Here is a 22,310-nt window from a genome sequence, read left to right on the forward strand (position 1 = left end):
GAAAGCATTGCTTCCATGTGTATTTCTTTTATCTCATGCTTTTAAACATCTCTTGTTAGTACAGTGGCACATTTGTATAGTTGTAAATAACATATTGTGGATGCAGAATAAAAAATACTTGCCAGTTCCTGCAAATAGGACCCTTGTCAAGAGCCCCAGCTTTTACCAGTTTAGACCTTAGGCAAGTCACTTTACTTCTCAGACTATAATTAAGTTCTATCTCAATATCCCTTGAGTTTTGCCTCATTTGAGTGAGAATTGTTTCGAGGATGAAATGGGAGCACTGGTATGTGTATACTCTAGTTCAATGTCTGGCATATAACAAAGGCCCAGTTAACAGTACTTATTATCAATTGTTACGGATCTAAGGAGGAAATTTCAAGTGAGAAGTTTACCTTTGGATTATTTCTGCAAAGTGAGTAACTATGCCTGATTATTACCAGAAAATGTTGCTTCAGCATAGAGCAATCACAGAGCCACAGGTGGATCCGTCCTTCTGCCACATAACTTACCAGTAGGGACTGACAGAATACAGGCTTCCAGCTTTCCAGGTTGTGTACCAGCCTCAGAAAGGAACCCTACCTGTGTGTTGTCAGATGCGGGTTCACTGGCCTGTGGGTGGAATGAATGTCCTGTCCCACTGCCCTTTGGAAGAGACATCTTCCACCTCTGTTCCACTCTGGTTTTATTTTGTTTTTGGCGCTCCAGCCTCAGTGAGCTCGATCTGGGACTTTTCTCTGTGCAATTGTTCTACACCATCCCCACGCCAGCAACCAGGGAACAGTACAGTGGCCTCTGAGTGCTCTCCTTAGATCCTGGTGGTAGCTTCTGGAGGCCCCCTTCTGTCATCTGATAGTGTGCATTGCGCAGTACCTACCAGTTGATAGACCACATTCCACATCTTCCATTGTGTCATTAAATTCTGACTCATAAGGTTTATCTAAGGCAACATTTCCTCCAAAATATTCCCTGGAACTTTGTATAGTCTAAGAAATATAAATAGTTGTTTATGTTCAAGTTTTTTTCCTGGCAAATAAGCTTGGGCAAAAATAAGTAACGAAAATAGGTTATCTACTGTTGAGCGTCTTCCAACTGCAAATACATAAATGTGCACACTGAGAATCTTCAAGGCCAGGAGAATGGCTGTGACATTTCCAAGTGGAAATCCTTGTCACTGGCCCACAGCTGTAATGTGATACGTGTGGGGCTCAAGCCTTGTCTTTGGTCTGTTTGACTGGGGGCAGTTCCTGTTCCCATTGTCTTGGAATTGATGGTGCAACAGTTTTTTGGGATCCAACAATGGTGGACCTTTCAGAAACCAACTGTATAAGTGCCTGTGTCAGATTCCAGTCTCTTGGCAATGGAGCCAGCTAGTTTTGCTCACCCCCAACCTGAAGCTTCTTACAAGCTTTGCAGTTACTTCCAGATCCCAGATGAAGATTGGCCCACCAGGAAATCTAGCCCTAGTGCTGTTTTTATCTCCCCCGCCCCTTCAGGAGTGAAATATATTCTCAGTTATTTCTTAAAAATCAAAACAGTATTATTAGAATTACATGATTTCCAAAGGTTTTGGGGGCCTCAGCCTGCATGTTTCTAGTTTGCTTGTTTGCTATGTAAATAGTTTTCTCTGCATCTTTTCTCTTTATAATGGGTTTCACTTCAGTTTATTTTTCTTTTTAAGGCTTTTTCCAAAACTGAGAATGTGGAATGTACTTCATTTCTTAGCAGTTTCAAAGTTTTGATTGAGAATATGTAGCCTATTGCTCGGTCTCCTCTTTCAGTATATACTCTCTTGTATCCTTAATTTGGTTTTGATTATGAATGTCATCAGTCATTTCCTGTCAATGTGGATATAATGTCATTACCTTCCAGAGCCTTTTGTGTTCTTGCAATTCTGACATTTAGGTCTTTTGTTTTCTGAGCCGTTAATCTAATGGCTGAGTGGTTTGAACTTGATAGCTGAGAGATTTTTGAGCGTCACTTAACCTCTTCAGTTTCTTCTTCCCATAAATTGATAATAATGAAACCTAATTTGTGGGATTAGAAGAGATTACCCATACAAAAAACACTTAGAGCCCACAGTGAGTGTCCAGCACATCTCCTCCACTGCTACTTTGAGGTGCTCCCATGCCTTCCAGCCTAGGCGGGACTGCAGAGAACAGGTGCCGGCTGCAGGTGAGCATGGGCTTCAGGTGCACCTGGCTGCCCCTGGGGGTCACGTGCGCCTGCTGGACCTCCCTTTGCTGCTGCCATCTTCCTGTTTGATACTTTTCCTACCCCAGTGCTTCAATCAGTTCCCCTTTCTTTCTTGGACACTAAAAAATGTAGATAAATAAAATTAGCAATGAAACTACCCAGGATATTGCATAAGTCATTTAACAGGTTAGTAATACGAACATGCTGATATCTGTCCTGTCTCCGTGTTGACGAACCAGGTTTCCCAGCATGACACAGGTCTCAGAAGTGTACGTGTCAGTTGAGCGTAGTGGGCCATTGTAAGTCTCAGGTCAGCCTTGTTACAAGGTCCTTGGTAGGAGAGCGTAGGTGCACGCATACATGCTCCTGCATGTGTCTGTCTGTACGTGTGTGTTTGCCCTCTCATGCTCCTGGATGTATCTTTATTTCAGAAGAATTAGGTAGAAATAATAGAGAAAGGCCAAGAGAACTAGGATTTATTTTCAGTTGACTAGTCGCTATAGATTTTGTTTTGGGGACCAGTGTTGCTACTTTTCCTCTTTTTACTACCAACTGGTGAAATTCTGGTTAAGGAAATTACTACTTCCCCAAGCATCTAATCTGTTAGAAATTTTGTTTTCCTAGGAGATTTTTCACCCTGGTTTTCTCTATAGGGAGTATGAGAAATCCAAATATGTTTTTTCTCATTGAATCTAATTAAAGCATAGATTTGCACCTCAGGGTAACAGTATTGTTACAAGTGTGGGGAATTCACAGCCACATAATTAAGGAGGTAAATTAGAGCAAGGTGTTCGAATAATATGTCTTAGACTCTGGAGCTCGCATAACGCAGGACATTGTAGGAACTGACCATGTCGTTGTTCCTTGACTTTTTACCAATGAGATCTTTTCTTTTTAATTTACGCAGGTTGAATGATCCTAAAATGTCTGAAACAGAGCGCCAGTCCATGGAAAGTGAGCGCGCAGACCGCAGCCTCTTTGTCCAAGAGCTCCTTCTGTCCACTTTAGTGCGCGAAGAGAGCTCGTCCTCAGACGAGGATGAACGGGGGGAAATGGCAGATTTTGGTGCTATGGGCTGTGTAGATATTATGCCTTTAGATGTTGCTTTAGAAAACCTAAATTTAAAAGAGAGTAATAAAGGAAATGAGCCTCCACCACCTCCTCTTTGATGACATCCCAATTCGCAGACAATGTCCTCTGTGCTGTATTTGCCAATGAAAGTGGACAACAACTATCTTGGGTTTGTTTGGTGATTGTAATTTCAGGTCTGTCACTCTTGTTACATTGTGTACATTCAAAAAGGAAGAGAGAAAAATATATATGATAATCATTTCCACTTAACTAATTTTTACTTCTAGCAGGTAAATGTAGGTAGCAGTGCAGGGGTGATCTCTGCTTCCTGCACCCTGACATGCAGAAGGCTCTCGTAATACTCCACATTCAAACTGAAGAGGAAAATGGAAATCTCTAATGAAGCTGCTGTGTGTATTTATGAATATTAATGAATAAAAACTGCTTGGATGGTTTACCTTAACTACTGCATGAGGTTTTTTGCAGCGTGCATGAGTTTTAGTGACCTTGTTATTTAAGAAATTTAAATACAAGGAGTAAAACTTAAACATTAAAGCCCAAAGCTTTCCCAAACATTATTCAATGGTTACGAGGCAAAAGAGTTCCTTGATGAAGTAGCTTTTGAATAATGTCTGCCTGAATCACCTTTCTTTGTGTGCCTCCTACGCACAAGCCAGCTCTGCAGTGGAACCTGGGGTCGTAGCCGGTGTCGCTCCGCCCTGTGTGACTGTCCCGTCGCCCTGTCAGTCATCTTCCGTGTGGAGCTCAGCCTGTCTAACTCATCCATAGAAGATACACCAGTACAGCTGCTGTGGGAATCTGCTGCAGGCGTCTGTGTGTCCTGAAAACAAGTCTTGTTCTCTTTGTTTAAAAAGTTCTTTTTGTGGTTGTTGAAAATTTTTTTCAATTGTTAAATATGTTCTATTCAGGTGTAGATGAATTTCATTTATTCACTGTTCAAAGTTAACCTGGATTATGTTGTCTTTGTTTTTGAAAATCTCACCTTCTCAATCATATGTTGCGTTATTTATGTATTTGCTTCATAGTTTTGCTGAGACAGATCAGTATCAGGGGAGCTTTGAGGATTTGCCTTCCCAGACTTTGTCAATATATTACAACCAAATTCTTAATGCTAACTTTAGCACCTTTTTATTTATTGGGTTTTTTTTTTCGAGCATAAAAAGTAAAGCCTTTTAATTGAATCATGCCACCTATATGCCTATATTATTAATCCTATGTGTAAAAAAAAATGTACAGCTTTTCTGGGTTTGTTTTGGGGTTTGAAGGGGCCGGAATATTTTTTATTTTCTGTTCCAGTTTTTGTGCATAGACTTTCACAATAGCTCCAAGGCAGGGACAGTGGGTTTGGGGGTCGGGAGGGGGCAGTTTTTGGAATGTAAATTTAGGACTTTTAAAAAAGGTGCGCACAGCTTCTGATAAATTTATAACTAGACTTAACCTAATCATGTCTTGTTCCAGTGCTCTCTCTCCTCCGAGCCCTTCCCTCTGTCTGCCCTCTCCTCCCATCTGTGTTTCTCTGTTTCTTCAACAAGCATACAGACTCGAGCACCCTCCGGTGTTCTCCTAAGAACTGTGAAGTCCATGCTCATTCAGATGTAACCAAAAAAGATGTCACCCCACATTTCTTTTTAAAAAAACAAAAACTGTGTGGCTTCTCCTCCTCTGAAACTTCAGCCTCCAACAATTTCCATATACCCTAGCTTTGTTTTCTTTAGTCTCTGTGATGGAAAATGTTTTAAAGGAAAATTTTACACAGGCTTCTGGTTACACTAGAAGTCCAGTCCAGTAGGATTTTTTTTTTCTTCAATGGGTTGTTAAGACGTTTCCAAAACCAGTTTTCAAGCTGTGGTCTTTTCACACACGTCTTCTGCACATACGTCACACATTTCAATAAAGCATTTTCAAGACTGTTGGCCACTTGGATTTCTTTGGTATTGGTGAACTAGCCTAACCATTATTCAGAGATTATATATCTCTAACCTAGTTTTTTGTTTTTGTTTTTTTGTTCTTTTCATGCTTGACTTTGGAGGTCATGATTTTGTATGAATGCATTACTTTGGATGTGAGAAATAGAAATTGTCAATTATATGCTTTCCCTTTTCTGCACAAATTCTGGGAAAATGTAAGATCCTTCCTTTTTTTAAACATGGTTTGAGGGAACAGCTGTAAGTCCAGTCAGGGCAGTTTAACTTAGATGATCAATTTGACACTTCAGAAGACCTAAAGGTTCATAAAATACCATCTCATACAGAATACTGTATATTATTTTTTACCAGATATTTTACAAATACCTCACCTCATCCTGTATGTAATCAATAATAATGTATTAGGGTAGAAAGACACAGATTATCAATATAAAGAATATATTTAAGTCCTTCAAATTCTTGTGTCCTTTTCTTTAGTTTCTTAATTAACATCGTATTACTGGAATTACTGAATAAAAATAATTGCGAAGACTGTAGAGGAGAGAAAATCAATATACCATTGTTTATCTTTGCTACGGCTTCAGGTTTCTAAGAACTAGATCCTGAGTTTTGAGAGGGTTTGGTTGAGTTTCGAGTGAGTTGTCTAGCGTGTAAGTTTGTAAGTGTTCTGCAGTGCTCTTTATTTCTTGTATGGAAATAATTTAAATCTTTCTGCTCAAGATATTCTGGAAGAAATTTAACGTCATGACTCATAGAACACCTTTTCTCTCCCAGCCCCCCCAAAAAAACTAGTGAAGAGGAAGACCTGCAGGGGATGTTGAAACTATATTTGTTTCTATTTCTGTGTAATATATGGACTAGAATATACTGTGTTTTAAGAACCCAGAAGTAATTCCTGTTAAATTGTAACTGTGGGTAGGGGTTCGTGGGCTTCCCACTCCTAAATATTTAATCACAGAGAACGTCAGAATTTTGGAATTTGACTGAAATAGTAGAATCTACCTCGTGACGTCCTCAGGTGGACGTCATTTAGTTTTCTAAAATACTAAAGCTCTCTTGAACAAATAGAAATGCCTCTGCTTTTATGACCATGGTCGTAAGATATGATTCCATGATTGGTTACAGTGAAATATTTGGATTTGTATTTAGATTGTATCGGTCTTTTGTTTATTTTCTTTTTAAACCACAAAGTTGAAGCCTAGGTTATGGAGTAGATTCTTATTTCATTTATAATTAGACGCAGGCAATATAAGAGAAGGCCCCTTTCCCTATGAACGACCCACAAAGAAATGTAGTTTAGGAAAGCAGATTCCATTACTAGACTAACAGAAGCAATACAAAAATCCATCCGTTCCATTATCCTCCCCCCAGTTTTTTCCCTCTCGATTCTTGAATTTTCAATGACGTACAAAGAGATTTTATAATAAGCCTCTTTCTGGTCTCTGGGCCATAGTAAGTAAGGAGTTCACAGAGTTCTCTTGATGGCCCCTCACAGCAAGTGATCCACTTCACTTGTGTATTTTACTCCATGGCTCTTGAGCCTCACAGACTTCAAAAATCTCATAGCTCTTTTTAAGGCTATTATAAGGAAAGGTGGTCAAGAGGAAAGATAGTGGGAGGAGGTGGTTGACCAAAGAGGGTCTTCTGAATGAAGTCCAAGCCACTGAAAGTGTCCGATAAAACAGGTAAGTGTACTGTAACTGGAGTCTCATGGTTAGCACAGTAATGGGTAAAAAACTATCCAAGTGTAACAGAAGTGGGTGCTAGAAGCTGTGTAACAAGTGTATCTGTTTTGTAGCATAAAGCCCCACATCAGGGTTTAATATATGAGGGAGCTGCCATGTCTCCCTTATTTGCAGACAGTTTTGGAGGTACATGCAACATTGATTTTGTATGCAATAAGTAAAATGCCAGGTATGAAACTTTCCCATAATTACATGCTGAAGTTGGTGTTAATTCTGGCACAAGGGTCAGGCTTTTCCATGCTCTTATTTATTTTCGGGGGACAGGGGGTCAGGGAGCTTTTGTCATGTGGCTTGCAGGGTCTTAGTTCCCCAACCAGGAATTGAACATGGGCCCTGGCAGTGAAAGCAATGAGACCTAACCACTGAGCTGCCAGGGAACTCCCTCCCTGCTCTTTGAAGTTCCACTAGGCACTTAAAAACCCAAAATAGCTCTCTTCCTGAAACATGGTTAACTGAAGCCCCGGGTCCAGGCTGAGGTGGAGAGAGGTTTAAGTTGGAATATAAGATGGAGCAGCAGTTTGCAGGCTTGCTGGTCATTTGTAACAATGTTATGAGATTATTTGGCTTTTAAACACAGCCTTAAATTCATCACAGTATCCCAAAGCAAGTTTAGATGACTTTGTTTCTCAGAGTATAAAAATTAATTTCTTGTGCCCATTGACCTCAACCATGCCTAAGCAATGCTTTGTCTTTGTTTCTGATTAGTACTCTAATTTTCAACACATCTCTGTCAAGTAATTGTTCTATAAATACGTGAGTTTGGGAAGTTCCTTCTTTAAGGAACCCTACAGCAAGCCTTGATAACTTGGTTAGCAGATTGAAATATATTCATCTCAGAGAGGCTGGTCCAGAACATGACATCTTAGTTACTATCAAGTGGGTAGTGCCTTGGCCAGCCTTCTCAAATTACAAAGAACAATGCTCCCTTCAAGGTTTCAGGTCTCATAAAGTCAGTAGACCTTTACATCCGTAGTAAAAGAGATGATTCAAAAAAAGAAACCCTTGAGTATGATTTTGTATCCCTGGTTAGCTGTTCTTGGTATACAGATTATGCACAAAAGTTGAATGTGTGTCTGACCTGAAGCCCTGTGTGCCAGGTGTTCACACACCCTCCTAGAGTTGCTTTCCTCAGGCCTAGACTGGTGAGTTCTAGTCTGAAGAATTCACTGATCCCTTATGAACCACCAGGAACCTAGTACTTTTGCTTTGCAGACAGTGGGTGTGGCCTGCTCTGTGCATAAACCACCATCACCCCTGTCTTCTCATTCATACATACTTCCTGAGCTCTCAGTGGGTCCAGAGCTTTGGTCTAAGCCTAAGCATAAATTACAACTTGTAGATTTTACAGACATTCCCCCTGTAAAAGGATTCTTCAGAAATGATCCTAGAAGAGTCTTCCTCTATTGGGAGTGTTTTCAAAGGTCACCAAGCCTGTTGCTTTTGATAGAAAAGGTGACCAGTCTGATCTGGTGAATGAGCTACTCCAGGAAATCTTGTCAGACTGGAGTGAGTGTGTTTAGAATCCTGCTTTAGACATGAAATATTAGTCTGCATTTGAAAGCAAAAGTGTTAGTCACTTCAACCCTGTCTGACTCTTAGACACCCCATGAACTGTAGCTTACTAGACTCCTCTGTCCTTAGAATTCTCCAGGCAAGAATACTGGAGTGGGTTGTCATTTCCTTCTCCAGGGGATCTTCCCAACCCAGGGATCAAACCTGGGTCTCCTGCATTGCAGGCAGATTCTTTACTGTCTGAGTCACCAGGGAAGCCCTTTGATAGCAAAGCTGCACAAAAACAGTTGGGACATCCTATTCTGTAAGTTTGGATGAAGTCCCAGCTACCTCCTTTTAGATCTTCTGACTGCAGATAAGAGATTTAAACACTTGAGGTAGAAGCAGCAATATTCTTAAGATTTTGCAGTACTCCTAAATCAGCAAGTGTGCCAGACCAACGAGGAAGCAAGCCTCAGCCACACTTTCTTCGAGTTGAAGATTCATAGATTTTTTTACACCCTACTCACATAAGCTGCTCTAGCCAAGCACAACCCTTTTGTGACCATACCGATTGTAGTTCTTTACCACTAATGCCACCTGGAAAGCCCCAACTGGACACTAGTTTCACCAATAAAAATAAAACATTTTGGGATATACAGCATGCTAATGAAAGTTTGCTGCTTCACAAAAAAGAGCTTGAGTGGATCCAAATGAATGGCAGCGACCGTGTTCACTGACAACTCTTTAAGTTTTTAAGTAAATAACATTGTAACAGGCTCCCAAACTAATTTACACTGAATCCTTATATGGATTATCCTTTATAACATCATCACTTGGTCACCCAGCTTCTCTGTGTTCTGATTTGAATACATTTTGGGGTACGTATATATAAACAAACTTCGTGTTACACAGATGCTTCCATCTTCGAGTAATGCCCAACAACAGACATCGTGGTACCAGTGTCTTAACTCCTGTAGGGAAATTTTGTAGGTTAAAGTGCCCCAGTGGATCTCTTATCCTTGGCCCTCTCTGCTTCCTCTCCTATCTCCTCTGTCTTCCTTCTGTGTGTGTGTTTTGTTAGTGTTTCCAGTGACACCTGAGCTTTTAGCTCCATTTGCCTGCGGAATTTTCAAGGACCCACCCAAGTTACCCTGAGACCCATTGCTGATGGCACTCGGGATGACCGTGAAGACCACTGAGCCAGAGAGGGGAAGGTGGGGCCTCTGCTCAGTCCAGACAAGGACCTTGGAATAGTTACCTTACTCACAGCCTCACAGGACAGGTGAGACTACAGGGACGGAACTGGGGAGGAGACCCCAGAACTTTATCTGCACAGCACGAGTCCCACCGCCAGAGAGAAGGTTCAAAGCTTGCTCCCCATCAGTTTTTTCCCCCTTCAAACTTGGCTGTGCTGGATTTTCGTTGCTGAGCAAGGGCTTTCTCTAGTTGCAGTGAGTGGGGGCTACTCTTCCTTGCAGTGTACAGACTTGTCATTGCGGTGGCTTCTCGTTGCAGAGCACAGACTCTAGATGCATGGGCTTCAGTAGTTGCAGCATGCAGGCTTAGTGGTCATGGTACACAGACTTAGTTGCTTTGCAGCATTTAGGCTCTTCCCAGACCAAGGGTCGAACCCATGTCCCCTGCATTGGCAGATGGATTCTTAACCACTGGACCAACAGGGAGGTCCCCTGTTGGCCTTTTGGTTGCTGTTGGTTTTTCCCTTTTTGAACAGCCACATGATAGTCAGCCTCCAATGAATAAAAGTGAATTGAAAGTGATTGGTGAAAATCATAAAATTTTGGCATCTCCCTGAACAAGAGCCTTTCACTTTAGCGTAGCTCTAGGGGTTGAGACTATTGGCAGGGGTAGGAGGGTCTCTGGGAGGGAAGATGGCGTGTATCTTTTAAGAACACCTTCAGTATATTTCAATGAGTCTTTTGATTCTTTGTAGTGTTTTTTCCAAGTGCTCACCATTCTATGGTTTGTTATTCAGTCACTCAATTGTGTCTTTTTAACCCCACGGACTACAGCACACCAGGTTCTAGAGCACCAAACAGGCCCATGTGATTAAACCAGAGCCCACTGCATAGATTTCTAGGTGTTTGTCCAGTGGCCATGGTGCCAGACATTCTTTTCACCCTGCCCAATCTCAAATTGCCTTCCAGGCACCCGAGGATTGGCTAAGATTTGTTAAAAGTTGCAACAAAGATTACTTTTCACAATTTACTATGCTGTTATAAGGTAGACATTGTTATAGAACACTTCACCTAGAATTTAGGGCAGTTTTGATGAAGTATTTGGAAAACGCTCAGCTTTTAGAGGGCTTCCCTTGTGGCTCAGTTGGTAAAGAATCCTCCTGCAATGCAGGAGACCTGGGTTTGATCCCTCAGTTAGGAAGATCTGCTGGAGAAGGGAAAGGCTACCCACTCCGGTATTCTGGCCTGGAGAATTCCATGGACCCATGTAGTCCATGGGGTCACAAAGAGTTGGACACTTTTCACTTTCAGCCTTTAGATGTTTATAAATTGTTTAACTGCCATAACAGATGGTAGTTAAGAAAAAGAATGGAATAAGATTGGTGGAAAGGAGAAGTGTTGAAAAGATTGTAATGAACGATAAGAATGTATATGAATGTTCAGGGGATTAGGGTTCAAGACTCTGCTGGTGATAGAGTGCATAAGAATCCGTCTGCCAGTGCAGGGGACATGGGTTTGATCCCTGGTCCGGGAAGATTCCACATGCCTCGGAGCAACCAAAACCCACAAGCCACAACTACTAAGGCCACATGCTGAAGCCTGTGCAACTCAACAAGAGAAGCCATGCAATGAGAAGCCTGTGCATTGCAATGAAGAGTAGCCTCTACTCACCACAACTAGAGAAAGCCCATGCACAGCAACAAAGACCCAGCACAGCCAAAAATAAATACATTTTTAAAAGAGAAGAAATTAGGGTTCAGTTCATCACCTGAAGTTTCCCTCTCCCACCTCAAAAGTCCCCAAGTCAGGGAATTCCCTGGTGGTCCAGTGGTTAGGACACAGCACTTTCATTGTGGGGGTCCAGGTTCCATCCCTGGTCAGGGAACTAAGATCCCACAATTTGCATGGTACAGCCAAAGGGAAAAATGTACCCAAATCATGACTGGACTAGAAGACAAGTCCTGGGCAATCATTGGTCAAGAGTCTGAAATTTGGGGGGATTCCTTGGATCAATGATATCGCTCAGGTGTGGGGAGATGATGGTGTTCCTTAATCAAAGGCTAGAACTTGAAATTCACCACGTGAATTAAAAGATGCATGCTTTCAAATCAAGAGCAGTGGACGGGGCTTGAAAGGGAGTTGAGTTAAAAGTGAAGTTTAAACCTGGAGAATGGTCCTGTGGGATTAAAGTTCAGAGTTGGAAAGGTCTGATTGCCCTCTGAATGCAGGAGTTCCCATGGAAACACACTTTAAAAATGACAGGGAGAAGATAAAGTGCAGTGGGTATAAGCACAGGTGTGGGTTTCAGTTCTAGATCCACCACTTACTAGCTGTGTGATCTTGGTTGAGATAATTAACCTCAATTAAACTGCCAGTTTCCTCCCTATTAAATGAAACTAATAATAATATTAAATAATGTGCTCAGCCAGTGCCTGGCACAAAATAATCATTCAATAAATGTAGGTGATCAGTCAGGTGACAGAGAACAATGTGAAGATTCCCCTGGGCACATACCCCAGAGAGAGGAAAACATGAGCTTCTGCAAAGGCAGAACATTGATTAACGTTTGTAAGAGATTCTAGCAACCATCTCCACTGAAGCTCAGTGACCTAGTAAAACCCACAAAAACTCAAGAGTCTTTAACTAAAGAGTTTGCAATCAGAGGACGGAGGTATCCCTCTCGGTTAGGTGACCGCAGATCTAAAGAATAAGATTAACCAAGACCCTCCTAAGCACCCTGCCACCTGTCCACTGACTCAGTGTGTTGAGCCCTCCTAAGTGCTGAGCACTGTTCAGGCACTTGAGTTTACAGAGGACAAAGCAGAGTTGTCCCCAGCATAACAAATAGCACAATCTTCTTACTTTTTTTGATCACACACGGTGTATGTGAGATCTTATTTCCCGGGCCAGGGGTCGAACCCATGCCCCCTGCACTAGAAGCTCAGAATCTTAACCACTGGTCCACCAGGGAGGTCCCCAGTCTGCTTTCTTTTCAGTTGCTTAGGGCAAAACTGGCTGGAATTATTTTCTTCTCTTTGTTTCCTTGTATTTCACATCCATTTGTTTATTTTTTCAAGTGCCTACCATGGCAGTTGAGGTGCCATGAGACTCCCATAATGAAATATCACAAACTGAGTAGCTTAAAGTAACAGAAACGTATAGTCTCACACTTCTTCCTGAAACCAGGGATCACAAAACCAGTGTCAGCCACCACACTCCCTCTGGAGGTACTCTGGCCCCTTCCTTGCCTCTTCCAGCTTCTGGTGGCTCCAGGCATTCCTTGGCTTGTGGCCGCATTGCTCCAGTCTCTGCCTCCGTCTTCACATTGCCTTCACCCTGTGTGTCTCCACAGCCATTTCATCTGTAAATCCTGCTGACTCTAATTCCACAGCTTGCCCAGGAACTGACCCTTCCTCACCATCTCCACAGCTGTTGGGCCCAGGCCACCACCATCTCCCGCGAGGCCATTGCCATGGTCTCCCCACCAGCATCCCCATCTCCTCAGGATCAGTCCTCAACGTGCAGCTGGGCCACCTTGTTAGAACCAGGGAAGATGCGGTCCCTTTGCCCCTCAAATCCCCCCCAAGATACCCTTCTCTCTCAGAATGAAGGCAGAGTTCTTGCCATGGCCCCAGGGCCCTGCAGGATGTGGTTAGCATCAGTCTTCCGGCTCATCCCCTGCTGCTCTCTTTACTCCCTGACCTCAGACTTGCTGGCCACCTCGAAGTCCTCAGGGGACTTTTGCGTTTGTAGTTCCTTATCTTGGAAGGTCCGCATTCTCTCACTTCCTCCTCTTTGTCTGTGAGACCTTTCCTGATCCTTCAGTTAAAAATAGTGATTCCCACACCCCAGACTCCCCCAGTCCCTGCCCTGCTTCATTGTTTCCCCAACACTCCTGTTGCCCCCAATACACACACACATACACATACACATGTGCACACACGCACACACCTGCTGCTGCTGCTAAGTCGCTTCAGTCGTGTCCGACTCTATGCGACCCCATAGACGGCAGCCCACCAGGCTCCCCTGTCACCTAAACACACATATATTAGATTAGTACAAAAGTGATCACAGTTTGGGACCATGAGTTTTAAAATCATTATAACTAGGTTCAAATACATCTTTATTGATCAAAATAGGAACCATTAAAATGAACACATTTTTGCCAATGAGAAATAAGTTTGCTTATTCCTATAGTGCTCTTTGGCCACCTCATGCAATGAGTTGACTCACTGGAGAAGACTGATGCTGGGAGGGATTGGGGGTGGGAGAAGGGGACGACAGAGAATGAGATGGCTGGATTGCATCACCGACTCGATGGACGTGAGTTTGAGTGAACTCTGGGAGTTGGTGATGGACAGGGAGGCCTGGAGTGCTGTGATTCATGGGGTCGCAAAGAGTCGGACATGACTGAGCGACTGAACTGAACTGATAGTGTAAAAATCTATGCTTTGGAATTCAATGAACTCTTGGAAAGCATTTTCTGTCTCCTACTAGTTATGGAAAAATTTTCCCTGCAAGTTTTCCAGATGCTTGAAGAAGTGGTAGTCGGTTGGCGAGAGGTCAGGTGAATACAGCAGATGAGGCAAAACTTTGTAGCCCAATTCATTCATCTTTTGAAGCCTTGGTTGTGTCACTTGCAGTCGAGCATTGTCATAGAGAAGAATTGGGCCCAGTCTGTTGACCAATACTGACTGCAGGTGTTGCAGTTTTCGGTGCATCTCATCAATTTCCTGAGACTACTTCTCAGATGTAATGGTTTCGCTGGGATTCAGAGAGCTGTAGTGGATCGGACAGGGAGCAGACCACCAAAGAGTGACCATGACATTTTTTTGGTGAAAATATGGCTTTGGGAAGTGCTTTGAATCTTCTTCTCGCACCATGCACTAAGCTGGTCATCACCAATTGTAAAAATCCACTTTTCATCGCAGGTCACAATCCAATCAAGAAATGATACGTTGTTGTTGGGTAGAATAAGAGAAGACAACACTTCAAAACAACAATTTTTAAAATTTGCTGTCAGCTTATGAGGCACCCACTTATCAAGATTTTTCACCTTTCCAAATTTGCTTCAAATGCCAAACAACCACAGAATGGTCAACACTGAGTTCTTTGGCAATTTCTCCTGTAGTTGTAGGAGGATCAGCTTCAACAACAGCTCTCAATTGGTCATTGTCAACTTCCGATGGGTGACCACTGCACTCCTCATCTTCAAGGTTCTCCTTTGCAAAACTTCCTGAACCACTACCGCACTGTACGTTTGTTAGTGGTACCTGGGCCAAATGCATTGTTGATGTTGTGAGTTGTCTCCACTGCTTTACGGCCCATTTTGAACTCAAATAATAAAATCGTTTGAATTAGGTTTATTTATTTATTTATTTATTTTACAATATTATATTGGTTGGTTTTGCCATACATTGACATGAATTCGCTCCAGGTGTACATGAGTTCCCCCTCCTGAACCCCCCTCTCACCTCCCTCCTCCCTTTATCCTCCCTCTGGGTCATCCCCGCACACCAGCCCCGAGTATCCTGTAACATGCATTGACCCTGAACTGCTGATTCGTTTCACATATGACAACATACATGTTTCAATGTCATTCTCTCAAATCATCCCACCCTCTCCCTCTCCCACAAAGTCCCAAAGACTGTTCGATACAACTGTGTCTCTTTTGCTGTCTCGTATACAGGGTTATATTTCCATCTTTCTAAATTCCATATATATGTGTTAGTATTTTGTCTAACATCATTTCCCTGATCTAAAATAAATATTAAAAAACAGCAAGTAATAAGTCATTAGCAAAAAAAAATAAAGCAAGAAATTCACCTTAAAATGATGTATAACATAACCACATTTATTTAAGAATATATTCCAGTATCGAACAGAAAAATTCAACAATGCAAGGCCGCAATTACTTTTGCTCCAACCTAATATATACATACACATACATATATACATGTACATATACACACAGATACATTCATACACCCATACACACATATACAGACACACACACATACATAAACATACACACATATATACACATACACACATACCCCTGTGCACCTACATAAACATACATACATGCACACACGAGTCCCAGCTTTCTGTCAGTATTGTCACTAAATCCCTGCATGTACAATGATGTTTGGCACATAGTAGTTGCTCCATAAATATTCATGGGATGAAAGGATGACTATTGAGGGCCACATGCTATTAAGAGTGATTTTTATTATTTTAAAGGTTCACACCAATATAAAATGCTCAGTTATTGTGGATAAGAGTTTGGTAGTTTCTCAAAAGATTAAACATAGTTACCATTGTTGTTGTTTAGTCACTCAGTTGTGTATAATGCTTTTGCAACCCCATGGACTGTAGCCCACTGAGCTACTCTGTCCATGAATTTCCCAGGCAAGAATACTGGTGTGGGTTGCCATTTCCTTCTCCATCAGTTCAGTTCAGTCACTCAGTCGTGTGAGCCTCTTTGCGACCCCATGAATCACAGCACGCCAGGCCTCCCATCGCCAACTCCCGGAGTTCACTCAAACTCATGTCCATCGAGTCGGTGATGCCATCCAGCCATCTCATTCTCTGTCGTCCCCTTCATCTCCTGTCCCCAATCCCTCCCAGCATCAGGGTCTTTTCCAGTGAGTCAACTCTTCGCATGAGGTGACCAAAGTATTGGAGTTTCAGCTTTAGCATCAGTGCTTCCAATGAACACCCAGGACCGATCTCCTTCTGATTGGACTGGTTGGGTCTCCTTGCAGTCCAAGGGACTCTCAAGAGTCTTCTCCAGCACCACAGTTCAAAAGCATCAATTCTTCAGCGATCAGCTTTCTTCACAGTCCAACTCTCACATCCATACATGACCACGGGAAAAACCATAGCCTTGACTAGATGGACCTTGGTTGGCAAAGTAATGTCTCTGCTTTTTAATATGCTATCTAGGTTGGTCATAACTTTCCTTCCAAGGAGTAAGTGCCTTTTAATTTCAAGGCTGCAATCAGCATTGCAGTGATTTTGGAGCCCCCCAAAATAAAGTCTGACACTGTTTCCACTGTTTCTCCATCTATTTCCCATGAAGTGATGGGACCAGATGTCATGATCTTAGTTTTCTGAATGTTAAGCTTCAAGCCAACTTTTTCACTCTTCTCTTTCACTTGACCCATCAATTCCACTCTTAGGTATATACTCAAGAAAATTAAAAACATTTGTTCACACAAAAACGTATACATGAGTGTTCAGAGCAGCATTACTCATAATAGCAAGAAAGTAGAAACAACCCTAATGTCCTTTAAGTGATGAATGGATAAATAAAACAGGATATATCCGTGCGGTGGAGTATCATTTGACCATAAAGAAGAGTGACGTTCTGACACATGCTACAGCTTGGGTGGGCCTTGAGAACTTTAAGGTAAATGAAAGAAGCTAGACACAAAAGGCCATATGCTGTACAATTCCATTTAAATGAAATGACCAGAATAGACAAATCCACAGAGACAGAAAGTGGATTAGTGGTTACCAGAGGCCAGGGAGACAGGAGAATGGAGAGTGAGCGCTAGTGAGTGCAGAGCTTCTTTGTGTTTTGTTATGCATCTCTGTTTATTTGGCTGCATCGGGTCTTAGCTGCTGCATGGGGGCTGTTTGATCTTTGTGGCGGCATGTGAAGGCTTAGTTGTAGCATGTGGGCTCTAGTTTCCTGACCAGGGATCAAACCCGGGCCCTCCGCATTGGGAGCACAGAGTCCTAGTCGCTGGACCACCAGGGAAGTCCTCAGAGTTTTTCAAGTGAAGAGAATGTTCAGAATTAGGTAGTGGTAACAGTTGCACAATTCTGTGACTATACTAAAATACTTAATTGTATACTTTAAGATGGTAAATTGGATGTGAACTTTCTCTAAATATATACATATGTATATACCTGTGTTAGATATTCTTTTATCCCTATCTTACAGATGATGAAACTAAGTGCCCAGCAGAAGGTCTGCCCTAGTGCCCCTCAACTATACTCCAAGCTGTGTCTTACAGGACCATCCTGCAGTAACTTAGGTCAACAGGAGGTGAGTTGCCTAGACAGTTGCTGTACTAAAAGGCCCTTTCTAACCTGTTATTGTTATTTAGTCCCTAAGTTGTGTCCAACTCTTTGCGACCCCATGGACTGTGGCCCACCAGGCTTCTCTGTGCATGGGATCTTCCAGGCAGAGTACTGGAGTGGGTTACCATTTCCTTCTCCAGGGGATCTTCCTGACCCAGCGATCAAACCCTGCATCTACCCCTGGCAGGCCAGGTTTTTACCCCTGAGCTACCTGGGCCTCCCTACTATTCAGGAGCCTGCTGTGAGGCCATTTCTCATCCACGCCCTGGTTCCCACCAGTCTCCTTGGCTTTCAGAAGGATGTGTCTGCAGCCCCTGAGTCAGTCCATAAAACTGCTTGGCTCAAGTTGAGACTGGGCTTCTGCACAGCAGAGCAGCTCCCTGCCCCTGCCATCTGTCACTCAAACCACCAGCTCAGGGTTGTCCTATAGGGACACCACACTGATTTTGCTTTTGCTGTCCGTGTGTGTAATGTTTGATCTAAATCCACATGGGCTCAGTACATCCTTGCAGCCCAACCCGTGGAAGTGTGGCCGGCCAGCCTGGCAGCTGGAGCGGTGATCCTCATTGCCCTGTCAGCTACTATACTGCTGCCTGGGGAATGCTTGACACTGAAAAGCAGGGATGAAACAAATTTCCCCAGGCTCCACTGCTGCTGGAGCTGAGAAACTGACCAGGTGGTCTGAATTAGACAAAGGAAAATTCATCTGGCATGATAGCTAATGAGACATGCATGCATGCTAAGTCACTTGAGTCATATCCAACTCTTTGAGACCCTATGGATTGTAGCCTGCCAGGCTTCTCTGTCCATGGGATTCCCCAGGCAAGAGTACTGGAGTGGGTTGCCATGCCCTCCTCCACAGGATCTTCCCGACCCAGGGATCGAACCTGGGTCTCCCACATTGCAGGCAGATTCTTTACCGTCTGAGGCACCAGGGCTATTGCCTCTCAAATTGCCCCTGATGTTTCCAGAGGCTGGAGGTCATCACCATGAGGAACACTAAGGTCTTGACACATCACCTAGGCCTTCTTCATTTGCCAGCCTGACCTTTCAGCTGCCTCTTCCGTCCTCAAGATGGACAAGCCTGCTTCATTCCTGTGAAGTTGAGGCAGCAGATCTTGCAAAGATTTTGCTTGTCCGTGGTGGAAGGGATCAAGTCCGCAGCCATGGGAGGGATGGAGGTGGTAGCAGGGCTGCACGGCCATTGTGAATGGACTCCATGCTGACGAGGAGGCAAGGAGGGCTAGGAAGCCTGGGGAATGAATTCCAGTGCTGGGTGAGGCTGGGATTTCACAACATCTTTTCTCTGAGCCTGACTCTCCTGCTTTGTGAGATCCAGGGACGAATAGCTTCCTCACAGAGACCAGGTGTGTCAATGGGCAGGCGTCAAGTCTGTGAGGTCACCTGGCAGTTTCACAGCAAGAAGCCCCAACAATGGGTCCAGTGAGGAGAGGCCTGGGGCAAATGCAGCTCCCATGACCCCACCTATGGAGAAGTCTGTCCTTCCAGCTCTAAGAGCAGACAGGCACTGTCTGGTAAGAGATTTTTAAATATATATATATATATTTATATTTGGCTGCAGTAGATCTTTGTTCCTTGTGTGGGTCTTCTCGAGTTCTGGCGAGCAGGGACTACTCCCTGGTTGTGGTGCACAGGCTTCTCATCGCAGTGACTTCTCTTATTGCCGAGCACGGTCCCTAGGGCTCAACAGTTGCAGTGCATGGGCTTAGTTACCCATAACATGTGGGATCTTCTCCGGCCCATGTCCCCTGCACTGGCAGACAGATTCTTAACCACTGGACCACCAGGGAAGCCCTGGTGAGAGAGTTCTAAACAGTCTCAAAATCAGCTCTGAGCCAAGTTTTGCATCATTTTATCCTTTTACTCAACTCTGTGGTCCAGTCAAGCCAGCAAGAACCAAGCAGAGTGACTTCCCTGATGGTTCAGTGGTAAAGAATCTGTCTGCCAATATAGGGTACGGGTTTGATCCCTGCTCCAGGAAGATCCCACATGCCAAGGTGCAACGAAGCCCCTGAGCCACAACAACTGAAGTCACACTCCTCAAGCCCCATGCTCCGCAACCAGAGAAGCCACCGCAATGAGAAGCCTGTGCACCAAACAGAGTAGCCCCCACTCGCCACAACTGGAGAACGCCTGCACACAGCAGCAAAGACCCACACAACCAAAAATAAGTATAAATAAATAAATGTTTAAAAGAACCAAGCAGAACATTTTTCAAGGAGCCTTGAAAAGGGGGTGGCCTCATAGTGAATATGGATTCTGCAGAGGTGTCTCCCTATTTAGAGAGAAAAGAACTAAGCTTGCCAGCACCATGCATGCGTGCTAAGTTGCTTCAGTCATGTCTGACTTTTTGCAGCCCTGTGAACTGTAGCCCACCAGGCTCCTCCGTCCATGGGATTCTCCAGGTAAAATACTGGCATGAGTTGCCCTGCCTTCTTTCAGGGGATCTTCCCCATCCAGGGATCGGACCTGCGTTTCTTATATCTCCTGCACTGGTAGGTGAATTCTTTACCACTAGTGCCAGCTAATGTTTATTGCGTCCTTAGTTTGTGCTCAGTTGCTTCAGTCGTGTTCAACTCTTTGAAACCCCATGGACTGTAGCTTACCAGGCTCCTCTGTTCATGGAATTATCCAGGCAAGAATACTGGAGTGGGTTGTCATTTCCTTCTCCTTTAAACCAGGAATTTAGATGTATAATTTCATCTCATCTAATTCACTATCATTACCCCATTTTACAGAGAACCTAACCCTGAGACCCAGAAGGGTAACATAACCTGCCCCAGATCACACTGGCCAGTGGGATGGGGTATGTTCCAGCAGGGTGAGGTTGGAGGTTCTTCAGGCAGAGACAGAATCTGGAGAGCCAACCTTTTCAAGAAATAAGGATGAAGTTCAGGATGTGGCCACCTGGGGGCAGTGCATAAACACCAAATGGAAAAGCCACCCACTGCCCAACCCTCTTGGAGGCCTCCAAGGGGTCCCTTTGTACATTTATTTTACAAATTTCTGGAGCAATAGTGGGAATCTTTCCTCCTATGCAAGGGTTCTCTCAACAATGGACCAGGAAGGACTGCAAAGCAATAGAAAATGAGTGGCAGCACTTACCACCTGAACCCCGAGGGTTACAATAATCCCTGCAAGCACCAAGGCTGATGTGGCAGCCAGCAATGATTCAGAGCAGAAGGGAGCTATGGAGATGGTGATAGAAACATCTGGGCATAGCCACGGGCAAAACAGTTGGTTAGCCAGCAAGAGCAGTACTCAAACTGAAAAATCCCAGGATGACGACGATGAAGTCACATGCATGCTCAGTCGTTGCAAATCCTTGTGACGGTATGGACTGTAGCCCACCAGGCTCCTCTGTCCAGGGGATTTCCCAGGCAAGAATACTGGAGTGGGTTGCCATTTCCTCCTCCAGGGGGTGTTACTGACCCAAGAATCAAACCTTCATCTCCTGTGTCTCCTGCACTGCCTGGATTCTTTACCCCTGAGCCACCAGAGAATCCCTGACAGAGGCACACCCCCTTGCCTATTTCTACACAGAGCCAGTTTTGAACCCAGTATCCATTGACTAAAGAAGAGGCTGGAGGGAACCCTGGTAGTCCAGCGGTTAGAACTTGGCATTTTCATTGCCGTGGCCTGGGTTCAGTCCCTAGTCAGGGAACTAAGATCTTGCAAGCACTGCAGCATGGCCAAAAAATAAAAATTAAAATACAAAAGGAGAGACTGGAACTCCAGGCAGATGGCCCTGGTGCTGAATGGCAATTGAATATGGTAATGATTCCTTTTGGCCCTCTCCCAAATGGAACCTATGGCTATTAACCTGGGTAATTAAGTATTGGGAAATACCTAAAATTTGGAGAAAATGTGCCCACAGATTCCCAGTTGACTTTGATAACCCGAGATCCGTGGCCCCTAAAGGACAGGAGCCTGTAGGGCAAGGGAGTAAATGGGAGTCAATGGGGTTCTAGCCAATGTTCACTTTGGAGAAGGTCCACTGAGGTTGGTAGAATCCCACAGGTATTTCGCTTGTCTCTGCTCTGCTGTGTGTTGGAAATACACTTGGTAGTTGGCTTAATCCCAAGAGTTCTTTTAATTATAGTGATTTGAATGGGGATATAATGGCCTCTCAATGTGGTTTTAACTACTTTTCCAAGTTGACTAATGACATTCAACATCTTTCACATGCTTATTAAACACCCATATATCTTCTCTGGTGAAATGTTTATTTTGCCTATCCATATCTTGATTGGTTTGTTTGTCTTCTTACTGGGTTCGGTTTCTGATATATTCTGAAAACAAGTCCTTGCCACATATAATCTGTGTAAATAATTTCTTCCAGTCTGTGGTTTATCTGTTCATTCTCTAAATACTTTCTTTCACAGAGTGAAGGTTTTTATTTTTATGACATTCCATTTTTATTGATTTTAAATTCACATAATATAAAATTAACCATTTTCATTATTTTCCACAGCAGCTGCACCATTTTACAATTGTAGCAACAATGCACAGTGTTCTAATTTCTCCACATACTCACCAACACTTGT

The 22,310-nt window shown here is 43.5% G+C and overlaps 1 protein-coding gene across 1 annotated transcript in view; it reads left to right on the forward strand.

The window, feature by feature from the left end:
• The window catches only part of KCMF1 (potassium channel modulatory factor 1), an 83,386-nt gene extending 78,191 nt beyond the window's left edge, over nucleotides 1–5,195 (forward strand). The window contains exon 7 of the mRNA XM_088841326.1: nucleotides 3,104–5,195. Within this exon, the coding sequence (XP_088697452.1) occupies nucleotides 3,104–3,365 (262 nt within the window). The 3' untranslated portion in view covers nucleotides 3,366–5,195. The remainder of the gene's footprint in view (nucleotides 1–3,103) is intronic.
• The last annotated feature ends 17,115 nt before the right edge of the window (nucleotides 5,196–22,310 follow it).

The sequence above is a fragment of the Moschus berezovskii genome, chromosome 11, assembly GCF_049115385.1.
Source record: "Moschus berezovskii isolate FMDL1 chromosome 11, NW_MosBer_1.0, whole genome shotgun sequence".
NCBI classification, from domain to species: Eukaryota; Metazoa; Chordata; class Mammalia; order Artiodactyla; family Moschidae; genus Moschus; species Moschus berezovskii.